At 37.7% G+C, this 26,259-nt stretch overlaps 2 protein-coding genes across 8 annotated transcripts in view; both read right to left on the minus strand.

Annotated features, from left to right (window-relative positions):
- fermt2 (FERM domain containing kindlin 2) overlaps nucleotides 1–2,113 on the minus strand; it is a 45,661-nt gene extending 43,548 nt beyond the window's left edge. For 2 of the 5 annotated variants that reach the window (XM_032547271.1, XM_032547270.1), the window contains exon 1: nucleotides 17–93. In XM_032547271.1, the coding sequence (XP_032403162.1) occupies nucleotides 17–87 (71 nt within the window). In that variant the 5' untranslated portion in view covers nucleotides 88–93. Of the gene's footprint in view, nucleotides 1–16; nucleotides 96–1,923 lie in introns of those variants that run through there. The other 3 variants (XM_032547273.1, XM_032547269.1, XM_032547272.1) reach the window with 3 other exon arrangements.
- A 3,617-nt stretch (nucleotides 2,114–5,730) lies between these two features.
- On the minus strand, nucleotides 5,731–26,259 carry ddhd1a (DDHD domain containing 1a). 3 transcript variants are annotated; one of them, XM_032547180.1, is made up of 14 exons: nucleotides 25,066–26,259; nucleotides 21,893–22,069; nucleotides 17,847–17,948; nucleotides 15,065–15,193; nucleotides 14,388–14,535; nucleotides 12,249–12,358; nucleotides 12,060–12,166; nucleotides 11,702–11,964; nucleotides 11,485–11,560; nucleotides 10,934–11,083; nucleotides 10,744–10,808; nucleotides 10,490–10,662; nucleotides 9,739–9,924; nucleotides 5,731–9,187 (listed from the first exon to the last, which is right to left on the minus strand). In XM_032547180.1, exons 1-14 carry the CDS (start codon nucleotides 25,844–25,846, stop codon nucleotides 9,003–9,005), a joined length of 2,652 nt encoding a protein of 883 aa, XP_032403071.1. In that variant the 5' UTR covers nucleotides 25,847–26,259; the 3' UTR covers nucleotides 5,731–9,002. The 3 variants fall into 3 exon arrangements, with proteins under 3 accessions (XP_032403071.1, XP_032403070.1, XP_032403072.1); XM_032547179.1 differs by having other exon boundaries at nucleotides 9,727–9,924; nucleotides 25,066–26,258; XM_032547181.1 differs by lacking the exon at nucleotides 17,847–17,948 and having other exon boundaries at nucleotides 9,727–9,924; nucleotides 25,066–26,257.

Here is a 26,259-nt window from a genome sequence, read left to right on the forward strand (position 1 = left end):
ACAACTACAACTGTACCAGCAATCTTTGCTGCTCCTTTGTTGTTCTCCTCGTGTCTTCTGTTGCTCTGGAAATCTTTTGGAGCACATATGAAACATAACCCTGATGTCATAGTGGGTTTTCAACCAAACCCTCCGGCCCCCGGGCTGTTTGTTCTATAAGCACAAAGTTTCTGCTGAATTCCCAAGAGTTTACCAAACTCTATGTTTATGCTTGTGACAGTGGGTCAGAAAAAAATGTTTGTAAGCTGGCATCACTGCCAAACTAACTGACAAGTTGACCACACCTAATGTGTGTACAGAGACTTGTTGACCTCAAGATGCCAAGCTTTGCAGCAATTGACAGATTTGGAAATTGCATAATTACCTCACGATACGATGGCAAGATAAACTAGGTTTTTGTTCAGCCTTGTTTGTCACAGTTCCGTTAAATATATTTTTAAACTGCTCTTACTGTAAGTATAGGCAAGCTTAACAAGGTAGCCAGTTTTTAGCAACAATCTCCTGACTTGTGAAGTTCAATATACATTTTCCTTATTGGACTTGCATGTTTTGTTATCTTTCTCATTTTGAAAAGTAGACATATAAAATTGGTCTCTGTGTCACGTCACAGTGATTAGAAAGTTATTGGACATGAATGAAATCTACATCTTAGCCCAAAATTATTCATGCACCAGGCTGATTTAGATTGAAAATATTTTTTTAATACTATCAATAAACTGGGTTCTGATGGGACAGGAACAGGAAACTCTCAAAACATAATACAACATCAAAGAAATATATTGGTGCCAAAATGTGCAAATAAACATTCATGCCAAAAAATGTTTATATGCCTTTCAGTAAGCATTGGAAAAATCTTCATTAGCATTAGAGCAATCAAATCCTTCAGTCATAAAAAGCATGTAGGTAAAATTCGGAGCCTAACTATTAAATAAAAGAAATACTCAGTAACATTTATTCTAGGTTTTTAAGAAGTACAAATAACTGTTCTCTAGGAGACTTCATATATATTTTTTCCATCACTAAATAATTAATCTCAAATGTAAGGTAGTATTTTTCTAAATGTTTCAAGAGAAGGACTAATTTATTTGAAAGGTTTTTATACATCTTTAGCATCTTATCCTTACTCACATCAGATTATGTTGGAAAATAATGTAAACTATAGAAAAAAAAGATATAGAAAATATCATATTATTGATAAAAACCATAAATAATGTGGTATGAGTCATGTGTTAGCATCTCTCCCTACCTGAACTGCCACTTTCAGTTAAATAAAAAGAACTTCAATAGTGTAGCCCAGTTTCTCCAGCTCTGCTCCATGGCGCTTATAGTTTTCAACAACTCTCAGTGCTCAATAACTCACTCTAAAGCATCGATTTAGTAAAGAAGGAATGACTAGAATTTCATGGTGCCTGTTTATAAAACATGCCCTGTTGAACACAGTGACCCCCAAAAACTTACCACCGTCTCTGTACATGTCACTCTATTATCTGAGGCTCTCTGTCGGAGTGGCCTGGCTTTTCAAAGCAGCCGTCCAGTCAATAAAAACACGGCACAACAAAGGCTATCTTCCCGCGAAAGCCGCTTCAATAGAGACCTTTGGCAGCTGTTATCTGCGTCAATGTGTCGTTTCACCTGTTAAAACTAACGGTAAAGGCTGGCTTACAAATAGGGAGTTAATTATGTAAGCACAGCAACTCCCCGGCTGCTGGTTGCATGCAACATACAACCACTCAAGTCGGTCCCTGAAGAAATAAGTTCAACTAAAAGTGTAGAAGAAAACGAAACAACCCCTAAAACCTCACAGGGAAATAAAAAAAGTGGGGTTTTAGTGAGCAGCAAGCAAAGTGAAAAGAGGTTTTCATATTTCCGAGCGGCGACCGAGGACAGCTTTCACAGGACGAGCATTTAAATGTGCACACTCACCTTCAAAAAGACGGAAAAAAACACACCAAAAGAGTCGACTACACGGCACAGAACAAGCCCCCCTTCTTTAAATCATGTATATATTATTGACTGGGTGCTAAAAAGAGAAAGAAATCCCGAAGAACTCGCCGAAGAAGTGAAGTATCCCAAACACTTTTCCAGGCAGCAGGCTTCGCATTAATGGAGTCCAGCCCTCCCTCTCTGTTTCCTCCCTCCCTCTTTTCCAGAGAGATAACGTCACCGCCCCAATCCCACTTTTCCTTTCTAACCAGGAGAGTCCACTGCTGGACTCAAACTATTATTGGGTGGATTCTGAGCATCTTCCCCCAGTTAACGCGTTTTGCTTAATCTACAAAAGGCGCATCTAGAAGATTTTGTAAGGAGTGTCCAGATGGGAGGGGGGCACTGATAATGTTTAATATTCACAGTTCTCCCCAGCATTTAAAAATAAATAGTTAATGTTTTGGGTTTTTTTCCCCCCCAACTACCAACTTATACCAAAAACTCAGCTGATATCATTTGTTAAAGCAAACTTCGCCTCCATGAAATTCAGTAACAATGATTTTAAAATGCAGCACAATTCCTAATTAGAGATGTTAGTCTACATTGACATGGAGAATCCCTTTTCAAATAAACCTTATCTGTAAATTCTGGGGGTGAGGAGTTGCACTTAAATTTGTGTCAAATATTTTTTTAGAAATTAAATGTATTTAGTTCATACATGAAAACTCATCTTCACATATTTAAAATATGTTTGTGTTGGATCAGAAGTTTGATGCTGTCATCATTTTTGAAGTAAATACATATATGACCTATTTAATTCTGTGTGTGTTGAGCTTTTTTTTTAGGGATTGCAGTAGCAGTAGCTTCTGATTATGTTGCTCATCAGACAAATTCAGAACTAAATAAATAAATTTTGCTCTCATTTTTAAACGGATGGATGAAGAGACATTTAAAAATGTCCTGTAAAGTAAATCCTAACTATACAGGACAGATTTACTTTCATGTATAGTAAAATAACCAGTCATTTAATCCATTTACCCTTATTGTCATAAAACTGTTTTGTCCCAGAAGAAAATAAAAAAGCTGAATAAAGCTCACTTAAATGTAAACCTATGGGTAAAGAACAATGTTGAATATCTTGAATCAGATTTAAATTGAACTGAAAGCCTCCAGGATATTCAGCAGCTTGCAGGGTTAATGGAGACAGGAAAGATTTCAAGCTGCCCTTATATGGCAACAATACAGCCGAGCCTCGCATCAGTAGCCAGGGACCAGGAGTTCATACATTTAAATAACCACACAGAATGACAGGAGAGTTTATTTTAAAACACTTTCATATCTTAAATTCTTGTGTTTTTCTGTAGAATGTCAAAAGATTTGTAAATCTTAAATCTTCCTCTGCTACACGAGTTTTTGAATAACTCATATTCAAAAACTAACATCTAATATGACTCCCAAGACTTCTCCTGGTGGTATTTGCACAGCTTTTCTCATTTTAAATAACATTTCTTCTCTCTGTTGTTTGCACAGTTTAAGTTCAAATATTGTAGTATTTTGTTTTTAAGTGTACAAATATGCACACACATTTTTGAACAGTTTATTTTCCATTGTCCTACTCAGTTGCACATTTCTTGGATCAGAGTATGCCATTTTTGATTACTGCACAGTATTTTATAATGTAATTTTGCCATTATTGTACAGTAAATTATTGTTCATTTTTAAAAAATATAAATGTTTATAATTTTCTTTGTGTGGACCTACATGCCTCCACTTCGTGTCATTTTGCTGCTGTTACACTTGAATTCAAGTTACACATGAATTTCTGCTATAAATTTGCCAAACTACATTGCATTTTCTGGAATTTTAAATTACAAAAGTAGGGTGGAATTGCAAACTGGAAAGAAAATGACTTGTCTTTCAGACTTAAGCGTGAATAACAACCTGGAATATGTGGCATGCATTTGTATTCTGTCTCAGCGAGTCGATACAGTGCAGTTACCTAACCCTAACCTTTTATTATAATCATAGCTGCAACAGCTTTGCACATCCAGATTACAACGGATTGAATTTTTTAGAAAATACCTCTAGCTCAGTAAATTTTTAAGTCTTGTCAGAGATTCTCAATTAGATTAAGATGTGAACTTTGACTGGGCCATCCTACCACAAACCATTCTATTGTAGCTCTGGCATTATGTCAACGGTTGTTGTCCTGCTGGAAAATAAATCTCCACCCCAGCCATTTGCACTCCAGCAGTTTTTTTTTTTCTAGCTCCTTTGAGCATCCTGCAAAAGAAAAAGCCTCCCTGCAGCATGATACTTACACCTATTTACACTGAGGACAGTGTGTTACACAGTTTAACTTCAGCCGTAACTAAAAAATTCCATTATGGTCTCATCGGTCTATTCTTCTGCACACTTACTTTGCACACTTACTACACGGTTTGTGGCAAAATTCAAATGGGATTTCTTGTCGCTTTCTTAATAAAGGTCAGATTTTGACATTTCAAAAACCATTCATTTCTATCCTTCGAATCCTTCCAAACTTTCTCGCAATTATGCATTACATCTCAATAAAATGCATTGACATTGTGACTGTAATGAGAAAAGGTTCAAAGTTAAGAGTATGAATACCTTTTCATATGTATTTTTGCGTAGTATACATTTGATTGAAGTAGCTCTTTCAAATAATGACATTTAGAGTTAGTCTGGATCACAAGAAACAGATGACAATACAGTCTGCAGGCCGCAGCTCCTCGTTTCACTGTTGTAGATGAAAGATAACAGTTTACGCAACAATGAGCGACTGCACAAATCACACGTAGGGGGTTGAGGGAAAAAAAACGTCATGAGCCTCCCTGAAGCAGGAGCACAACACACACTCTGCCGCACGCTCTCCAAACGATCAGAAGTAACATCTCATGAATCATGAAAGTTTTTGGCGCGGTCTCCTGGTGAACTCACTCTCCTCCAGTCCTCCAGCGAAGGAATCTGGGCCTTCAGATCCCAGGTCTGCATCAAAGCGATTTATAACCTATCTCCCTGCTGCTACAACCCCCCCCAGTCAGGATCTGGCAGCAGACCCCGTTGCCTTTTATAGGCTGTGTTTTAATTGCAGAGTAAACAGTTCAGTCCGATGCAAAGCAGAAGAGTCAGATAAGAAGTTGGCTCAGCTGCTGCTGATGTGGACGAGGACGGAGGGGGTGAGGTACACAAAGAAGAAGCAGAAAGTTGAAAAAACATAAGTTTGATCATTCACATGAACTCCTACGTTGCTTTATTGTCGTACATGCCCAGTCTACGTGTCCAGGCATCACTGATCAACAATAGTTACAGTTACGAGAACATCTGTTAAAATGGCTCATTAAGCAGACACAGGATGAGAGACCCTGTGCACTGAACAGATGGTCATTGTGTCTTTGTTTCACCATTACCAGTGGTACACTGACCTCTGCTGGTCAGACAAACCATGGTGTCATTCACACACAGCTGATCCTATTTGTTACTATGGTGCATACAATAGAAAAAAACCCAAAAAAAACAAAAAAAAAAAACCCCACCATGAGCTCATGTGGAAGCCATCAATGCTAATGCATAACAATGGGTCCTATTCATCAACTATGAGTTAAATTCTGTTCAGGGGGTGTTGAGGAAAGAATCCGGTCTGTGTCGCTGATGAACAAACACATCCATTGTCTACTGAATTGAGTCTAAAAATGAGTGAGGAGGGGATCTACATGCTCTTGCACATTAGAGGGACCAGTTCAATATTTTCCTCCCTTTAATAATGTACAAAACGGGACCAAATGAGAAAAGGAAATGATTTAATAAAAGGAAATAAATACAGTGCTTTGGATGGCAGTTAGAATCCATTACAGGCATGGGTTATTGCACAGCTCTAAAGACAGACAAACACTTTTTCCCCTCCCCAAGACATCTGCTCAAAGTTCAAACAAGAGTAACATTTAATTTGCACCTCCTCCTAATTCAAATGTTCGTTGTTTTTTTTCACTTATCCTCGTACTTAAGATTTGCAGAGCATACGCAACTTCTGTATGAAGCTGCTATGTTTTACAAAACAGCAAACATCTGAGCTGGATCATTATCGATGGCTTCAATCTGGCACCCAACCCAAAGTGGAAATTCTACAAACACGTAGCAGCGGACAATTCCTCAAATGCCTTTAATACGAAAAATATACTGTCATCAGTCAAAAAAGCTGTACATTAACTGGACGTAGAGTCAGTCAAAATGTATGTTTCGCAAAAATCCTCTTGAATGCTTTACTGTGAGCTCGCAAGCTTCCAAGCAGAGTGAATAAAAGACTGTGAAATGTGCCAGTTTGCACATATTTTAATGAAATATTGCCAAACTACACAGTTGCAGCTCCACCTGGTGGAGGTTTTGTTGTAGTACAGATTGAATTTGTCACTGCATGAAATGAGAGATGAGGCCAGGGCAAAACTGCATTTCTGTAGGTTGAAATTAGCTTCCCGCATGTTTCTGCAATGTTACGTCACGCTAAGCAAAAAATAAAGCAAACGGGAATTTTTAGTAAAGATTCTGTGCAATTCTTAGTGATGATTGTAAGATTTCCAACGGATCAAATCAATAAACAATCTCGGATTACTCTGCCTTATTTGCCCCCGGTAAAGCACCAATCTTGCCATCATGTCAGCTCTTCAAGGCAGAATGGTTTAAGCAAATTGGCCTTTGCAAATGTAACAGTCATTTTACACTTATAATAAACTGATTCTATTCAGTAATGCAATTCAAAAAGTTAAATCCCTACAGAGTGCTATATCTCAGACATTATCTCTTTCCGTTTTGTTATGGCTTTGAACTAGTGAAAATCCAAAATTCAGCTTCTAAGAACACTCACATATTAAGTCATTTAGAAAAAAAAAAAAATATATATATATATATATTTTTTTTTTTTTACATTAATATGGTCTACATGATCAGGTTCTGCTGACTTGAAGGTTTTCCAGGCGGTAATCATCGACACTCTCTCTGCAGAGGACAGACCACAAAAAGGTTATTGCTAAAATATCTGTCTGGTCACAGAGTCCTGAAGCCAAGTAAATCAACGGAGAGTTAAGTGTAGGGAAAAAAATAAAAATAAATAAAATAAAATACCTCATGTGATGTTCTAATTTTCATAGAAACCAAGTTTTAAATTTTTATTGTATAAACCATAACCAATAAATCACTCTGTGCAATTAATCTACACATTATACGAGTTTAACTTCTAGAAGCGTATTACTGAAATAAATCAATTACTTGATGATACTCTAACTTAATGAGATGACCCTGTATGATAACACAACAAGAATGGATACATTAAATTTGACACTTTTTAATGCAACTCCGTTTGTTTCTTCATCCTTTGCTTGCGTGTCTCAAGTGAGTTATTTTGCAGTGTTCAAAATTCTTAGATGCGTGTTGGCACACAGCACTATTTTTATTGTTCCAACATTCATCAGCTATTTATCTGAAACCATGCAAAGTGCAAAAGCATTCTAGTTCCTGCAGAAATATTACTGGGACTATAAATTAACGAGGGATCTGGTTTGCGCCTACAACCATTTGTTGTAATTTTATTTATGTTTTTAGAAAATAATTACTTGCCATATCCTGTCTTTGTTTCTTCTATCTTTTTGGAATAAATCTAGGTTTCATACAAGCAATTATACTTTAAGTGACTTTGTTTGACTATTCGACTGCAGCTGGAAATTTTCATAAATAAACACCAATATAACATCCGGCCAAAGGGAAAAAGTGCACATTGGTAAGAAAAAGCGGAGAAACGATAACATATGCATTGTCTTCGAAACACCTAAACAAACGTACTTTTAAGTTTCACACCTTGTCAATTACATTTTTCAATGGACCACAGGCAGTAGCTTTACTACAGCAGCTAACACACTGGACACATAAATGTTATTTGGCCACAAGTCTGAATCCCACTTTTCACATGATGACATTCAGGTTTATATCTGCAAGCGCCTGAAAATCATTATGAAAATATTTCTGTTCTCCAATAAAAATACATATAGAACCATTCATTTCATTTGGACATCAATAAAAACATATAGGCAAAGACAAGGACGATCAGATGTATCTCCATAAATTAATAAAAATAATAAAGAAGCGTTGATTTCAGTTGAGCAACAATGACTGCTTTCAGTAGAACTCGTGTAAATCACACCATCAAGACCTTGCCACTGTCATAAAGCGTAAGAAAAATAATTATATGCTTCCCAATCTGCCTGTTGTGATACAAGAGGTACACATCTGAAAGTAACATGGAATTCAAAAGGGAAATATTTAGCTGCAACTGCTGAAAGAAATTTCCCCCAAAAACTAAAAGTGTTTTATTTTAGTGTAACTAAACCAAGAAGTCATACTTGACAACAAATATACAATATGCCGAGGTTGTATTTGGTTTACGCCTTTCAAATATTACTGATCTTAAAAAGTTGAAAGCAAACAACTGAATAAAACTCATATTGCCAATATTATTAAAGGGTTTATGCCCTACTGTTTTTTTGTGTGAAAATAGTATATTTGTAACATTTTTGGGCTGATTTCAAAAGGCATTTCATTCCCTGTAAGCAGTGGATTTTTCACATTTTGGCTAAACGTTATGTGAAAAAGCCTTTTTGTAACAATCATTCCTTTTATAAATCCAAAAATACATCAGAAGGCTCCAGAGTGAGTGTCTGCAGAGTCGATGGGCTGATAAAACATTAAACTTGTAGACAACCAAATAAGCTGAACAGACTCAATGTTGGGATGAAAATGAAATCGCTTTTTTGATGCTTGAGGAACTTCCATGATTTACTGGCACAGAGTATCCGTCTGTAGGGGCTCCTGGTCCATCAATGGCTACATCGCGGAATGAAGTTTTTTTTTGTTGTTGTTTTTTTACCAATGACTCTCAAATGTAGCTGGATCATAAATCAAGACAAAGGACAGGTTGATAGTTTATGTATTTAAAAGGTTGCAAGGGAAGAATCAAACAGTCACTGAGTTTTGTCAGGAATTGACAAAAGCTTCAGCAGTTACAGGACGCCTCAGTCTGGTTCCGGAGTGTCTTCTGCTGAGGCAGAGGGTGTTGACTTATTATATATGAAGGTCAGCAAGAAGAGTGCAATGTCATGTGAGCACCAGTAGCCAGTGTGTGAGGTCACAGCTGACCAATAGCGGCTTTCTACCAGACCCTCCCTCAGCTCGAAGTCGATGCGTCTCTCCAGCTCCACTGCAAGAGAGAAACGCAGAATTACATTCATAATATGCCAATAGATCAATAGATACCCTACTGGCAATCCTTAAAAGTTCATTAGCTTTTATGTGAACCTATAAATTACACTGCTTTTTCTTTTCAGCTACCGAAAATATATTTTGATGAATGATTTTAAAACAAAATACAATACTCTTTCTCTTTGTATATAAATGTAAACATAGGAAAAATAATAATTACTACCAATGATGATTGCTATTAAAATAATGATGCTGACTTGTAAGTTTGACAGGCATTAATGAGCTGATGTTACAAACTTCACCATTTCTCCAGCTTCTATATACCAATGCTATGGATGGAATGAAACAGAACAGTCTTTTTGCCCTTCAGCGTTGTCCGCATGCGTGAAATTTCTGTATGTAAACAATAACATGCAGGGGGTCTATGTCTGTTTTGATTAAGTCAGTCCCTCACCAGCCATGAACCTTACCGCACGTCACTGATATATAAAAACAAACACACACTTTGGTTAATGCCTTGTACCAGAAAGAACATACATAAAGCGTCACCAGTGGGAGATGTTGGTCGAGTTATTGTGGAAAGACCGTAAGACGACTGGCTTTCTGTGCGCTTCTCCTCTTCTTCCTCAGCGTTTGCTCCTCCCTCAACTCCTAAGGACACTGAAGGTTGGCTGTTTGATCGGGAAAACCGTGAGAAGAGGATGCCTCCTAAACCCTTTCCTATGCTTGCTGCACCTGCGGGTTGACAACAAGGAAGAGTTTAAAATATACAGAGAATGTTATGGCGCCTGATACAAATGATATTTGTAAAAACATTTTTTGAAAACTACGCATCATTTCCCATATACTGTACATCAAAATGACAGCTTTCTTCATGTTGGTCACTCAGCAATCTAATATAATAACGTTTATGAATATAACATGATCAAGTGTGAAAGAGGGTATGACAACTTCTTTAAATGTATTATTTGCAGTATTCTGCAATTAAATAAGTATATATACTGTATATATATATAGTATATATACAGTATATATAAAAGCAGAGCAACAGCAGCTGCCCTTTATGGCCACATGATGGCACCACTGACTCAAAGTTGGGGGAACGTTCAAACTGCTGACTTATACAGTCTGACATTTTCACCAAAGACAATTACATTTTTAGAAAATTATAGAGTATGTGTAATTAGAAACAGTTTTTTTTCATTGTGTGAACTTTGTACGAACCTGTTTCATTTGATGATATCAAGTGGAATAAAATAAAGAATACACCAATCAAGCAATAAAAACATGCTAAATTTACCTAGTATGCTGGCCTTTCCCAGGCTGGTGATAGACTCTCCATAGTGTTTACGGGCCAAGACAGGAGACGTACTCGGGCTGGGAATACTCTCCGTGTCTGAAGCTGGATCTTTAACTGGATTGAGGAAGGTAGGCCGTACCTCATCATAGGATGAAGGGTTAGTGGCACTACACCTGATGATTAAAAAATAATATACATTTGTTACTACTCTGTGCTAGTAAAGAATAATAAAAGTGTAAAACTTAAGCTTTTACCAATGTATCTGGACAGGTGCAACGTTACTATAATGCTTAAGGATGAGAGGCTCCAGTCTGTAAGCCTAAACACAACAGAAAAGAGTTAACTCCTTCAAAGAAAAGATGCTGAGCATGAACATTTATCATTTTCACTTCTCATTTATTAAAATATAAAAAAAATCATAGGCATATATCAGGCGTATCTCACCACAGGGTCTGTGGGATGGAAGACATTGAAGAGCCGGCTGCAGATGGAGGTGGGCAGGATGTGGTTCTGGTGGCCGCTGGTGCCTGGGCGAATCCCTCGCAGGGCCAAGAAAACTGCTAGAGGAGACCCCATGCAGAAAAAGTTTTCTACCTGTGAGACAAAAGGTGAAAAAATTGATAGTAAATCCCCCCAACAGGAGCTTTTTATACATATATATATTTCTTTTACATAAACAGAGCTTGTTAATTGTTATAAACAACAATGTGATATGAGTTAATTTTTCCTTTCCCATCTATTATATTCATTTTTCCAAGGGTGTAACGATATCATTCTATCAGTACTATGATATACGTTTATATTTTGGCTTGTATGTGAAAGGAGCCTAGGTCAGCAAGACAAAATCTAACTTGAGTGTCAGTTTTGCTTCCTGAAATTTATTGTAGCACACCACCACCCTTAAAAAAGAGTTGTGTAAAAACATTCATAGTCATGATGAGAATATGTAAACTTCTGACTATAATTGCAAAATACAAGAGTCCATAAAATTTTACCTTGAATTTAAGAGCTGGAGGTGCTGAAGGATTAGAGGCCTCCAGTTTGACCAGTTGATTTTCCAACTCTCTTAACCTGGCAAAAACAAGAATAAAACTAATTTTGCACCACACCACACTAGAAATAAAGAGGTATTATTCCCTGACCTTAACGCATCCTTAGTCAGCAGTATATCCTCTCCCTTTGAGTAACTGCTCTGTATAATTAATATCCCACCTATTCTTTGTGAGCCTCAGCTCCTCTAAAAGCTGCCTCTCTTCATAAGACATCCAGCGGAAATCCTGCTCCTCCTCTACTGCGCAATGCTCCTGCAGACAGAACCGTACGGGATCCCATCCTGTCATAATGTCATAGGTGATGACACAGCCAAGGGAGTGAGACACAATAGACACTTTTCCACCCCGTTCTTCAAAATCAGGGTTCCGCGAGCAGAAGAGCGAGTACAGTCTGTTCAGCTCTTCTGTGAGCCCCTTGGTTATCTAGAAGCAAGGGAAGAGAAGGGAAGAAATTATCTTCAGGACAAAAAACGTCTACTAGAGACGCCTTTTATAATCTGAAATTGTATGATTCTCACTTCGTCGCGATAAAGAGGACTGTTGTAGTACATGATGTCCATGGCACTGCTGTTGAGAAGGTCTCGCAGCCCTCGCACTTTGTCTGGTGTGATGGAGTCAACCGTATCTATGGAAACATGCCATGTATGTATAACCCAGAACACACTTGAGGTTATCAATAGTGAAACCACAATGTAATCCTCACATACCTCCATCCAGCGCTAGTTTAGAACGCCATTCGACAGGGAGAAACTCTACGTGTTCATCATTGTGCTCAGAAAAGTGCTTCTCCTCCATTTTCCTCACGCCTTCCCTCAACCTTAAGGAACACAATGACAAAATGTGAATAATGACAGCGTTGAGCAGCTGTACCTACAGAAGTCTGACATAAGAAAAACAGTTTGTGTGTATGAATATATCACCAAGGTAAGTCAGTGGTGATTGACACTGAACCCCATTTTTAATTGAAGAAGTAAGGTAGCTGTTTAAATGTAGGATGTTGCTCTTTATGGAGAGGAACCCACATGCCACATGCCTGTCTGCACGGGAACTTGCATGATCCGAGTTTAGGGAACTAGATTACTGATTTAAATGTGGTGTGCACACAACAATCTATGTTGATGTAGCAACATTTTAAACCGGCAGATTTTTAATCTTTAGGAAACAATAGTGTCAAAAGCTCTACAGTTTTCCCTTTAGTTGATGACAAAGAAACCATGAGGCACCGTGTTGAAATGATACAAAATGTAATAAAGAGTCAAATCAAAAGTAGAACACTGGTTTGGCTGATCTTTTCTTTTGGCAGTGGAAGGTGTGTGTAACGTAATCCACAGGAAGATACGAGGCAGGCTTAACATGCTCTGCAGCTTGACTTGGTCTACTTCGGTTACCGAGACGGTGTGAGCAGGATCAATGAGTAAGTGTAAACTTTGGGACACCATGGAATATTGCGTCATGTTTATATAAGAATAGGTTAAATATGAGATATGACATGAAGGGAGTAGTCGAGTGCTGGTATAGAGGTATACCGATGTAGCATTAAGGCATAAAGTTATAAGATTCTGCTCAAAAAGCAGATTTTAGAGCAATACTTACAAAAATACTACTAAATAAATCAGTGGTTTATTCTAAATTAGATTTCTATTTTAGTTCACGAATCAAAATAAGAATAAATGCATATTGTAAATAATTTTTTTATACTTGTAATAAATGTGTTAAATAATTTCAACAGTAGTGGGTGTGACTGTTGCTTCAGTTTTAAAAAAAATCTATTAGATCACATTTAATATATTGCATCATCTTTACTTTAAATCATCACCGTGACAATCTCACACCCATCCATGTCTAATGGCATGAATAATATCTTACTCTTTGAGTTGTGCTTTATAACTTGTTATTTTTGGAAGATTTTGGGTACATTGCACTTTCTGGGCCACTATAGTTTGCATGTTCCTAAAACAAAGCATGGAGTCAGCTTTCCAGGTGTAGAACAGAAGACGAATGTGAAAAAAAGAGGGAAGCACGAGGACAAAACACAGACTGCAGCTGCAACACTATCACTGTTTAAACTGCAAATGGCCTTTGATAAAAAGAAAACATTGATATTTCTGGAACATGGCAACAATTTTTAGATTGTTTGGATGTTTTATTTGCCTGGACATCCTCTTATGTGAGATTAAAATCCTTCTTATTGAATATGTGTCTGGAACCAGAACAATTCTTAAGAACACTCAACTTAAGGATATCACAACCAGAGAGAATGGATTTATGCCTCATCTTCCAGACAGCCTTATGAAACACAGATCACTGATCATGATTACATTCCATCGTAAGAAACATTTATCCTCTATCTTGAAAAACAGATTCTTAATCTTAATGGCAAGTTCCTAGGTAAACAAAGGTAAAAAAAATAAATAAATAACATTTCCTAGAAGAGCAAAAAGCAGCCTAACAGGTTGATCTCTGAATAAAAGAACATCATAACACTCATGTTTAACAGGTTTGGACAAAAGGCCAGGCAATTATCACATAAAGCCAGCAGACAATGTAAAACCCTTTGATGTAAGATGATGTCATCATTTCTGCATGTGATAAAAAAGAAAAAAATTAAACCAGTGCAAGGAGGTGAGTAAAGTTGGCATCTTAAAATAGAAACAGAAAAGAAAAAAAAACATTTCGAGCCAAGACAATAGCTTCATTCCACCTCATAGTGAGCTTGCATAAAAGTATGCTGGACAGAAATCTAAAACTAAAGCTCAACTTGAGATTTTACAAATGAAAATGCAGCTAAAAGCAGGCTTTGGAGGGCATGTCAAATTACAGTAACCGTAATAAAACAGACAACTCACATTCCAGTGTTTTTGATTATGCGGCCCTGGTCCATCTTCTGGCCAATCCCGTGCACCACAAAGACAACGTGGGTAGTCTGAGGGGGCCGGTCCTCTGGAGAGGCCTCCTCTACATAACCTCGATGGAGCCGTGTGCCGCTGCTTGAGGCTGCAGCAACAGAAATTATGATTGTCATTGTCACTTCTCAAACCAATAAGAAACTTAAGTTTGATACTGAGTGTACAACTCTGGCAGAAACAAAAAGGAAGACTCTCAATAGTCCAATATGCTGTACTGATTCCAAGGAGGTCAGTAGGCGAGACATGGACTCCTGCTGTGGCCACAGACCACGTGGGAGCATGTGTAAAGTACTGGCAGGTCAGAGTGTGTGTCTTTACTTAAAACCTATAATCTGATCAAGTTGTGTGCTAAACGGAAACGTGATAGGAGCCGGTGAACTGTCTGACTCGCTCTAAAGACAGATCAGTTTGCAGAGCGTTGGGTAACCAGGGAACGTTGAGGTAACCAGTCAAAGTTCCAGAAAATAGCATAGAGAGAAAAATGAATCATGGAGTTATGGAACTGTGCACCAGATCTAACCAGATTTAACCTTCCATGTTAACTAGTTTGTAAATAAAACACAAATACATTACTTTGTCCATCTTATATGATAAAGTATGACGTAAGTGATACAGACCTTTGGAGAACCCCAGTTTCTGGGTAACAGTGCGAGCAATTTTTGATGTGGTAGCGTCACTGTAAAGGTAGACTTCTTCTACGCTGTGCCAATCTACATGCGTCCGGCTCAGCTTCAAATGGTGGATGGCTGCAGCAGTGAGAGAAAAGTAATTGATTGAAGTCAGGGAGACAGAAGACATTGAGACGGAGCATAGATCATTTTTTGACAGAAAAATGAGAGAAACAGAAAATTAGAGAAGCTAAATATAAAAAGGTTTTCATTTTAGGGTTTAAGAGTAATACATACTTCTGAGAAATATAAGTAAAAAAGATTTACACCAAGTTTGTTATTTTAAGTAGGAATGACACAAAAGTCCACAAACTCTTTTCAAACAGCTCAATCAAAAGCTGTCTGTCGCTTTGATCTGCTTAAAAAAAGAAAAATCACACAGCATGATCACATACTTCAGCTCTTGCTTGTCGTCCTGCTTTGCATCTTCCAATTGCCAATTGCTATTTTCTAAACTTAAATAAATGTCTGTCCTCCAATTTTTTCTGGTTCTTATTCAGTGGTAAATGCAGTGACTAAAGCAAGTAAGAGCAAAATTATGGCTTGAGAAAAAACAGTTGATACCTACAAAGGCAAAGGACCAATACATGAAAGTAGTGGACTAAAGAGAGTCAAAGCTGTGCTGCATGTTCCTGTTCAGTCAAGTTTATTTGGCTGAAATTGTTGAATACACTGGCATTTGTCCAAAACGTAACCATGGACTCTTTGTACTATTCTGAAACAAACAAGGAATTTAAATCCTTAAGAAGCCGGTAAAGTTCCCTGGAAAATGAGGTGTACTGGATTAGTTTTATTGCTGGAAATTCAGAACAATACCTTCCCACAGAGGAAAACTGTTGTTTCTTTTGGTCAAGCACAGATTTGTAGGACAAATAAGTTCCCTATAAAGAAATTCCACTATTTGTCCCGTTCATATCAATTAATGAAACAAGCAAAACCTTCATGTCTCCCATGCAGCTAATGGTTCTCTATTGTCTGCCCAATAAATGTCCTGAACCATGACTTTTTATACTCTATAAGTAAAATTTTTCTGTCAGTGCTTCTTGCACGAAGATGAGTTAATGCCTCAGAGATGAGAACAAGTTAAACAAATATAGTGACCATCACTTTTTGACACTGAATCCTATGAAACTACAACTTCTGCAACAGAATTTTTTGTTCTGTCACACATTTAGCTTTCTCTTTGTAGATAATCAAATGAAATCACTCCACGGCAAAAGAAATATAATCGCTATTTATCACAACATGGCAGAGCACTCAACTACTCTTGGACACCAACAGTAAGGTGTAGCTGTTAGTGTTTGATGGAGAAGAGTTTTGTGATTGCCTTTTGTTGTGTGTCTGCTGGAAGAGTGTGGCAATGCCAGTTCTACTTTGTAAACAGCTTTGGACGGACAAAAAGATCTCTTTATAGTCAACTTGTTGACCCTTATGTTTTGGTCGAGCAGAGGTGAGAGTCGAAGGTAACTTCAGAGATGCATCTCAATAAATTAAAATATCAAAGATTAATTTAATTATCAAAATCAACACAAATGTTTGAAATACCTTACCCTGCATGTAATGCATATTTATAATTATGTTACTTTTTAAAAAAAAAAAAAAAAAATTGAATTACCTAAAACATTTCAATGATATTCTTATTTACTGAGATGTGCCTGTAAATAAAATAGAAAATAGAAAGCAGGAATGTAAGAAATGATTAAAGGGGCCCCATAACCTTTGCAGTCAAAAAGAGAAAAGAGATTTTGTGACATAAACACCAGATAATATAAACACCAATTTGCTTGGAGCAAAGTAAGCTCCAAGCTGGGAAGAAATAAAGGTGAATGCAAGAGGCAAAAGGAGTCTGCCAAAACTATCATCAAATCTGGCCCTAAACTATATATTGTGACATTGAAGTTGATGTCTTTCCAGAAGGCTTCATAGCATTGTAATGTTAAAAGTGAGTTTGTCATCTTCAAAAACCATGTGTCTTTTAGGGCTGCTGACTTTCCCATTGGGCTTTGGATCAACAGCTATTTCATCCTCCTATCAGATGAGGAAACAAACACAGAGACATCTCTTCTCTGTGAACCCAGAAACAGGACATTTAACAGACTTCAGAATGAACGTACACAGCATGCTAGTGCTGTGTCACAGAAAGACTACAACAATGACTTTTTGTTCCAGCTTATGAGTTGTGCTCAACTCTCAATAGAAAGCGTTGTTCAGAAGGCTTTCTTGAGCTGGTGTTGCTGGTCGAGTAAAAATATAGTAACAGTGTGAGAAGGAATGAGAAAAAGAGGCTGGGAATTTAAAAACAAACAAACAAACAAACTGTGTTGAGACATTTTGATAGTCATTTTTAATTTCTGATGCAGTTCTTAAAGAGTCTTGTAATTGTAGTTGAGTGATCCATGTTGTGTACTTACTATTCCAGCAAGGAAGCACGCAGGATTCCCCAAAAAGCAGCAATAGTAGTAGAACCAAACTCTAGACCACAGCACTAAAAAGTGAGTCCTAGCAACTAGGCTCAGTTAAAGCTGCAATGTAAACCAAGATAACAGACTAAATTCTGTTTTACAACAACCACATCTAACTGAGCCTAGGTCTAGTTCCAAATGTAAGGCTTCAAAAGGTTTAACCCACAAAAGAAAGGAAAAACTAGTCCAACAGAGGCCTAGCATCTAAAGGATAAAGGGTAAAAAGCTAAAGGAGCTAACACAACAGAAAACGTAGGATTTCACAGTACCTTGGCAGCGTTTGCGCTTGTGACCTGCAGTTTTAGCACCCGTCTGATATCCACTCCATTTGAACAGAAACGGGAGATAGAAAGGGGGCAGGTGGGAGAGAACTAACAACCAACAAACAGTGAGTAGTGTTCATTGCCCGGTTCAGGTAACATAAGACTTCATTAGTCAATCTTAAACATGGCAACTTATCAAAAGACACTAAAGTTGACTCATTAGTCCAATGAAAATTGCTTATTTTAAGAACATGTTAGCTTCAGAAAATAAAGTGCCTTGTAAAAGTACTCATAACCCTTGAACTAGATCACAGTTCATTACATTAGAGCAACATACTTTAATGTTTTTTTATGCGATAGACCAACACAAAGAAGCAGTTTAAGAAATAAAAAAATCTAAAAAGTGTCCCAAGCATTTGTATTCAGTGCTTTACACTAATGGTGCTAAATAAATCTAGTGTCATCATGCTTTGGGCCTGGGAAGCTGGCTTCAGTAAGATGGATCCGATAAAAATAGGGCAGTGCTGAAAGAAAAACTTGAGACAGGGGCCGACGTTCACCTTCAAACAGAACACCGACAATATATGGAGCCTCACATTTAAGCACTACTTTATGTTGGTTTACCAAATAAACTCCACTGAAGTTGGTGGCTTCAACATGAAAATATATTGGAATGTTCAAGGGATATGATTTCCTGCCCAAGACCCCGTAGCTAGTGCCTAAAGGTTGAGGGTAAAATGGGTGAAGAGGCGTATAATAGGAGTTTAGATTAATTGACCCTGATGACCATGAAAGGCATTATAAGAAAGACCCATTTGTTTTTTGACATATGTAATTAATTACATTAATAAATTAATAATGTATAAGTTGTATTTTAAACCTATTTTACTAATGTGGTAATAAATGCAAAACTTTCTCTAAAATGTTTAAACTATGTCTAACAACATAAACAAGAAATGAAGCTTAAAATTGTTCAGGAGCTGTACTCTGACTTCTGAACAAGTTTTTTTAATATAGGAGTTTAGCTTTGCAGCATTTTGTCTGTTTATAGCCACTTATAAGAGGAAAAGAAATCTAAATGTTTGTCTTTATTTAAATACCAAGAGGTTAAAATAAAAAAAAGAAAATCAGACAGACCAGAACATTTACATTTATTATATCATAAGCAAAGAGCATAAAGATATTCTGAATGTGAACTGCGAAATTCACAATCTCGGATTTGACTGGCTCATTCGATCCATGATAACGAAGCAATCAGACTTGCAAATATTGACTGTGGTTGTTTCAGCTGAAGTGAACGGCAGAGGAGGAGCAGGGGAGAAATGCTGAGACGCACAGTAAATGTGATTGCTGTAAAAGCGATTGGTACAGCACTGATGAAGCTTTTGAAAATAAGTGCTCTGTAATGCCTGGGATATCTATCAAGGCTTACAAAGGTCAAAATGAACTTACTAGGTTGTGTTTTGTGCAGCATATCATAGTGCGCAGCTGGCCTTGGGTCTTTTGATTCCTGAAGAATTATCAAAGTAGCAAGTGGATTTGGATCTTTAATATTTATTAAGCCCAAGAGGTACGTAGACAGTTAATGAACAATTTAGATATCTTTTGGATATAGAATGACTTCTGATAAAGCATTTTCTTTTCTTTAAGTTCTTTCAAGTATCTTTTTGGTCAATAATTACGCTTATTTTTGAAGTTTGTAATCATAGGCTCACAAACTTCTGAAATAAGAAGGCAGGTTGCATGGAAATAACTACTGGATCTTACCCTCATCAAAAACATACAGAAAACAAAGCCGACGACATGCCTGGCCTGCTGGATGTAATTTTCCCTGACGTCTTTCAAGCATGAAAGATGAGTCCACACCCTATTGTCTCTACAACATGCCTAGTACTCTGCACAGCCAAGGTAATGGGTGGAAACAACAGATTAACCTTACCATGAAACATCACAAATTCACTATTTAAGCTTTGTTCACGACAAACTGTGGAAAATAATGTTGAAAAAGACCAGCAACTAGAATCTGACCAGGTACTATTTTCACTTATTGGGGATATTTAAAATTTTGGATTACTTATCTTAAGTTCATCATTTAAAACAGGACCGAGATGCTCTGCAACTGGATGCAGTTCAAAGCCTACCATGTCTTCTGTTTCAACTAACTACTGCAAAATACTGTACTGCAAATCTGTAATGTATTAGTGCACTTATAAAATCCTTGTATTAGATGTAATGCAGTTTAAAATAGCCTCCATATGGCTCTGAGTGCTACAGATTACTAGTGTCAGGGCAAAATATTCTTCTGTAAGAGGCAGAATGCAACATTAGCTCAAGGATAGTGAATTAACAAGATCTATCATTCACTTTGCTTTCAGGCTCAGCTAAATATAGAGGTGGAAAACGAGGTACAAACAAAGGAGGAGGTGGGGAGGGATGTACACTGCAGTCACCAATATTGTTTTCCATTAGGTAGAACCATAAAAAGAGCAGGCATTGCTTTGGCTTATTCTGTTTTGCAGGAGTTCAGCTCATCCACAACACACTGAAACTGTGTGTGTGTGTGTGTGTGTGTTCTGGAGTGAAACTTCGACATGTTAGAAAACAAAATGGAAAGTCTGTATATTAAATTTTACACAGCTTACACTTAAGGTGTAATCCTTCTGTAACTTGCTGTCATTAATATGTTCAGCATTTATGTAGTGACTATATACAGTATATATGCATGAATGAACCCAACAATTTTTTTTCTAAATGATTGATTAATTTTTCTTTTCAAAAAGTGTCTGAAAATACCAGCAATTGTAACACAACTTAAAACTTTTAATTTTTAGGGCGATACAATCACTTTATTCTGAGTAAGAATAAATAATTAAATAAGTCACATAAGCTTACAAGGAAAAAATCTGCTCATCTGAAGTCTAAACAAATCATTTCACAAATTCTCAAATGAAGAATGATTATATATAGGAATATCTTTCTGTGATATTCTAAACTTTATGGACTAAAGTTTAAATTCTGCTTCTCAGAAAATAACTAATAAATAATACAGAAATACTAACACAGAATGTTAACACTGGAATATCACCTTATGGCCTAAACACTGCTGACCTAACAGTTTTTCAGGAAAAAGTTTTTTGACTCACTTAAAAAAAGACTATTTGTGTATGGGAAGCCACTAATGGTCTTTCCTAAAGCATCTAGTTTTATGCAGAGTGATGTTCCTAGAAAATTAATGGAAGTTTAAGTAGAAGGAAAACATGCCAGAAAAGGGAGCAGTTATCTAACAGGAAGTTTTAGGAGACATCCATCTGTTGTGAGCTTTATGGAAATAATATTCTAATTTCTTTTTGTCAGCTGTAGCATATAATTATCAAAAAAACTAGAAATAATTGCTTGTTAAACATAATTCAGTGTAACTTTCTGAGTGTTTCACTTTCCTAACCAAATTCCCTGAATAAATTATTATGCAATGACATTCAGATTTTTTGAAGTGATTTATCAGGGTTACATTTTATTTATAACGTTAGGGTGTGTTGTTGGAATATCTGGAGACGATGCCGCTTTTGTCTAACACAAGTTTCTCCTTTTTCTACATACTCAATCTCACTCTTTTGCAGTACTTCAGTATCCAGTTCACACAACCAGACATTCATCAATCTGGCCACCTTAAGGAGAGCTCTGAATCAAACAACCTCTTTCTTACTGCTATCCAAAGCTACATTGTGTGACATTTTGTTTGAGCCAGCTCATCAAAAAGGGTCATACCAAAATGTACATGGAGATCCTGATTTACAATGGAGACGTGACAGCACAAAAGAAAACAATGGACACACCTGCCAAGTTAATTTCTAACTCTCACATATATTTCATTATTAATTAGTAACTTGACCTTTGTTTCAATACACAGCAAAAATGTAAAGCCCAACTTTTTGTCATTATAAAGCTATTAACTGGGTTTACAAAGAAATTAGCAACAAGAATTAACACATCAGTGCTGTCTGACGCTTTGAAGGATAAACTTGTAAATTTTTATCTCCTTTCCCAGCACTCACCATCTTTGCTATCAACGGTCTTCACCACCAGATCCGTCTCAAAGGTGTCCTGCAAATGTTGGCCTCGGAAATGGTTCAGGTGCTCCTGCTCAATGAGGTCGCTCTCTTCTTCCTCCAGCGGGAGCCAGCTACCATCAATGAACCACTGGCCTCTCATCACAGAAATATGGTCTTGTTCTAAAGCAGACACACCTCTGATTTAGTTACATAGACTTTAATAGAAATTATCTGTATAGTTAGACATTTGAAGTTTTTTTTTTTTTTTTTTTTTTACAGTTTCTATTTATATCATAAAAGTTTTTACCAATTGGCATTAATGTTCAAATGACTGATTATACTGCATTATAATTTGTGTTAAATAGGTCTTTGTACAATGGATGTTAATTTGACTATATGACAGTCAATCCATTAATGTGTACTATATTGGATTCAACATACTATAATTATGTATGAAGTGGACGCATTTCTCTAGCTATTTCTCTTACCTTGACATGACTGTTGTGAACTGATGCTATTTCAATAAATCTTTTTCTAGGAACTGACTAATTTTCCTGTGGCACTTTAGATGACGTACGGCAAACTGATTTCCATTTAATTAAATAAGTCAGTCAAATCCAGGAGGACCAAGTCTCGGTGTTTAACCGAGCGGGGCCAGGTTTCATTACAGTCTAGAGTGAAATTATGAACACCATTCTGGCTTGAGTCCCAAGAGGAGAATTAGAGCGAACTAGCTGAGCCTATATTAGCGACACTCCAAAAGCGACAGAACCTTTTTTTGCCAAATGAAACCAATGATACTGAAATACACCAGTATTTCTTTTTTTAATGTCTTACTTAAATCTAAAGCAAACACAAACACATGCTGAGATAAAGGCTCAGGAGATAATACTGGGTCATCAGTTGAGTCAGTTTGCGACAGTTCAGAGAAGATACGCTTAGAGAACCTTTAATATCTCAACTATTTCATCATGTGTATTGAAGTCCAATACACAATAAATGCTTGCTCATCCACCCTTCGTTCTCCTGTTGCTCCTTACTGGCTGTCAGCTGACTGAAACAAGGCAACTACATTTTTCCCTCACTTACAAGATAAAAATGAGTCGAGTCTTTGTGTGGAAACAACCAGTACCAGCTACCTATATCTTTTCTTAGGGTAACTTGTTTTAAAGATATAGATGCATGTCAAACTGGATGTTCCCCAGCAGATAGCCCACAAAACTAAAATTTATGAGAGCACTGTCTCTATGTTGATGTTTGTTTAAATAAAAATCAATTTTCTTCAAACTAAATACTGACACCAAGGTACTCAGTGTCACAGTACCAGTTCAGAGAATATTTATTTCCTGTAAGCAATCATGACCAGATTTAATCTTGAATGGCTCCAGAATGAATATTGTTAAAAATACACATATTCCTGTGGGACAATAAAGATCATTTGTATTTTATTCTACAAAGACCAGGGATCAGAAATTATCATTACCCATCGATTGGCTCCCATGTCAAATGCCAAACAAAATCATATTTTTTCCCTTACTTATTAAATGCATCAAAACTAGGAATTCCCATTTTCAGTCTATAAGCATATCAAGCAGCAGCATGTATTTGTATGCACTTTTCTGAGTTTAATTAAAATTGTGAAAGTCATATTCCTTCACTTTTTATTGGTTTTGGTATCTAGGAACCCACGCAGCTCCTGTTTGTGACTAATTGATTGGTGTAACTCTACAGTTCAGAAAAACTAATTGGGTTCTTCGAATGTAAAAATGGCACAGCAACTGTTTTTACCATCCAATGGTCACAGTTGAATTTAAACATAAACTGTCTGTATAGAGTGAATGCAATATCAGGAATGGCAACCAGGGGCGCCGCCAGGAATTTTGTGCACCGTGACAAAATATGAAATTGACACCCCCAACCCTCAAGCAGTTCCTGCCACCATCTCTTGAGTCTATCTGACCAATTAAAAGCTTTAGATGACTAACTTTAAAGACTTGCTTCCATTGGTCCAATACTGGTAATAGCACATTTACTGATAGTAAATTAAACATAGGACAATTTGCAAGTAACAATTTGAAACAAGATTAAAAGCAGACTTAAAATGACTAACAACATTGTGTCCGATAAAAGGCTTCCATTCCATTCCAGTCTTGACAACATGGCCAGACTGCAAAGCCTGTCTTGAGGCCTAGCCTCCAGTCCAGACAGGAAGCTATTTTTATTACCATTTTATAATGGTTGTTTAAAATTCTCTCAGTAATAAATATTTCAGTTTTTTGTGTAATTGTAAAAAGAGCAAGAGAGACAGCAAAATCCCCATACATTCCCTGCACTGCTGCTAACTATCATATCATTGAACAGTGTTGCTCACCTTCTTCACTGGGACAGGGAGGAGGAGTTATGCTGGTATGGGGGGTTATGGCTGCTGCTGACTCTGACACATCTGTTGCTAAGTGTGGTAAAAGGTACAGGGACAAGTTAAATTTAAAGATGTATTGGTAAATATTTCCCTTCCCTGATTAAATGCTGGTGAAATGGAGACTAGGTAGTCTGTAGCTAAGCTAAAATGACTTATAATCACAACTGTAGTCTACCCACCTTTCTTGGAGAAAAACTGGGTTACAAATTGACGCCTTCTCTTTTGTCTTTCTTCTTTTTCTCTTTTCGAATACCTGAATTTAGTCTTGGCTGCATAGTTATCACCGTGGTTTTACTGATTACTAAACACTGTCAAGTGAGCAAAAGCAGGGACACACCATGTTATGCACATACAGGCGTGTAAATATGGATGTTTGCTTCTTTGATCTGGGAGTGCATGCATTTAATATATATATATATATATATATATATATATATATATATATATATATATATATATATATATATATGTATATATTCTTTTTTGTGCTCCCCCTCCTATTGGTCAGGGGCCATTACAATTGTCCTAACTCCCCCCAGGTCCCCTAAACGGCGCCCCTGATGGCAACTGATCATTGACTGTGGTCTAATAATCTGTATGCCGTCTGTCAGGCATTATACTGCAGACTATTAATTATATATGATATGAATGTTCGTAACACAAATCGGTGATGAATGATATGATATAATTCAGAGTGGACCCAAACATTAGCTCGATCGATTTTGTGTGAGCGATGGAGCAGAGGAAATATACTCACGCTTCCAGTAGACAGGGTAGCATTTTCTCTCTTTTATATCGACCTCATAAAGGCCTCCCCGAACACACACACGCTCCACGTTGATTTCAGTGCAGTCCGGGTCTGTCCCATCAAAGGACACAGTAGATGTGTCAAGAGAGCCACGGCCTTCGTCCACGCTGCTAGTGCCAGTGTCCACGGGCACTGCGCCGTTCTGCCCCGGGCTGTCCACGCATTTACCGCCAGTCTCCTCCTCTCCATCGGCGACCCCGGAGCGTATCGCACCGGGGTTCAGCTCGCAGTATTTCCGAAACATTAGCTCAATTTTAAGAGAGTCGTGTCCGATAAAAGGCTTCCATGTTTTCTTGTCTTCTTTATAGAACCACCGAACCTCCTCCGGGACCAGCTCCGTCACCACCTCGTTAAACCTGTGTCTGGAGCTGTTGGAGCGAGACCTCTTCCTCCTCTCGAATAACGGCCCAACGCCGTTCCCATCGCTGTCCCTGTACTCTAAAGGGCTGCTGTCCAGGTAGTCTTCCGGGGAGCCCAGCTCCAAAAATATCCCATCCTGGGAGCCGTGGTCCTGGGCACGTATTAGCGGCAGGTGACCGTCCAGTCCCGGTTGGACCGACGACATCCCAGCCTGCATCGAGTCGTCCACGAGGCTCATCTCGTGACAGCAGGAAAATACATCGCCTCCCAGAACCCAGTCCTTGTTCCCGGTGTCGGCGTTGACCGCTGGACCCTTACTGTCTGCGCTGAAAGACGAGCTTATGCGGAGGTTTTGATTGAAACTGCTCATAACTATTTGAGCAGGGACTTCACCTTAGACGAGCTAACGCTGTCAGACTACAACTACCACCGGAGTCCATGTTACAAAGCAGCGCAAACAAACCTAAATAAAACACCTCTGCTATACCTTCCGACGCATCTCCATTAGCGCCCCACAGCTGTTGGCATGTATGCTAGCTCGTCAAGCTAATGAAGCCGGTTGGAAAACTACCCTGCACCGATAAAACACAAAAAAACTGTAGTGTCTCTGTTTGCCCCTAGGAGCGTAAACTTGATTCGAACCTCGCAGATGACACCGAATCGCTTCGGCCCAGCTTATCGCTGCAGCCGCCGTACTTTGAGTATTCCTGGTCCCATCGGAATATCAAAGACTCCTCCATTTGAAAACAAATCTCGCATAGAAACAGAACTGTAGCGCGAGCG

This window comes from Xiphophorus hellerii, chromosome 19, assembly GCF_003331165.1.
Source record: "Xiphophorus hellerii strain 12219 chromosome 19, Xiphophorus_hellerii-4.1, whole genome shotgun sequence".
NCBI classification, from domain to species: domain Eukaryota; kingdom Metazoa; phylum Chordata; class Actinopteri; order Cyprinodontiformes; family Poeciliidae; genus Xiphophorus; species Xiphophorus hellerii.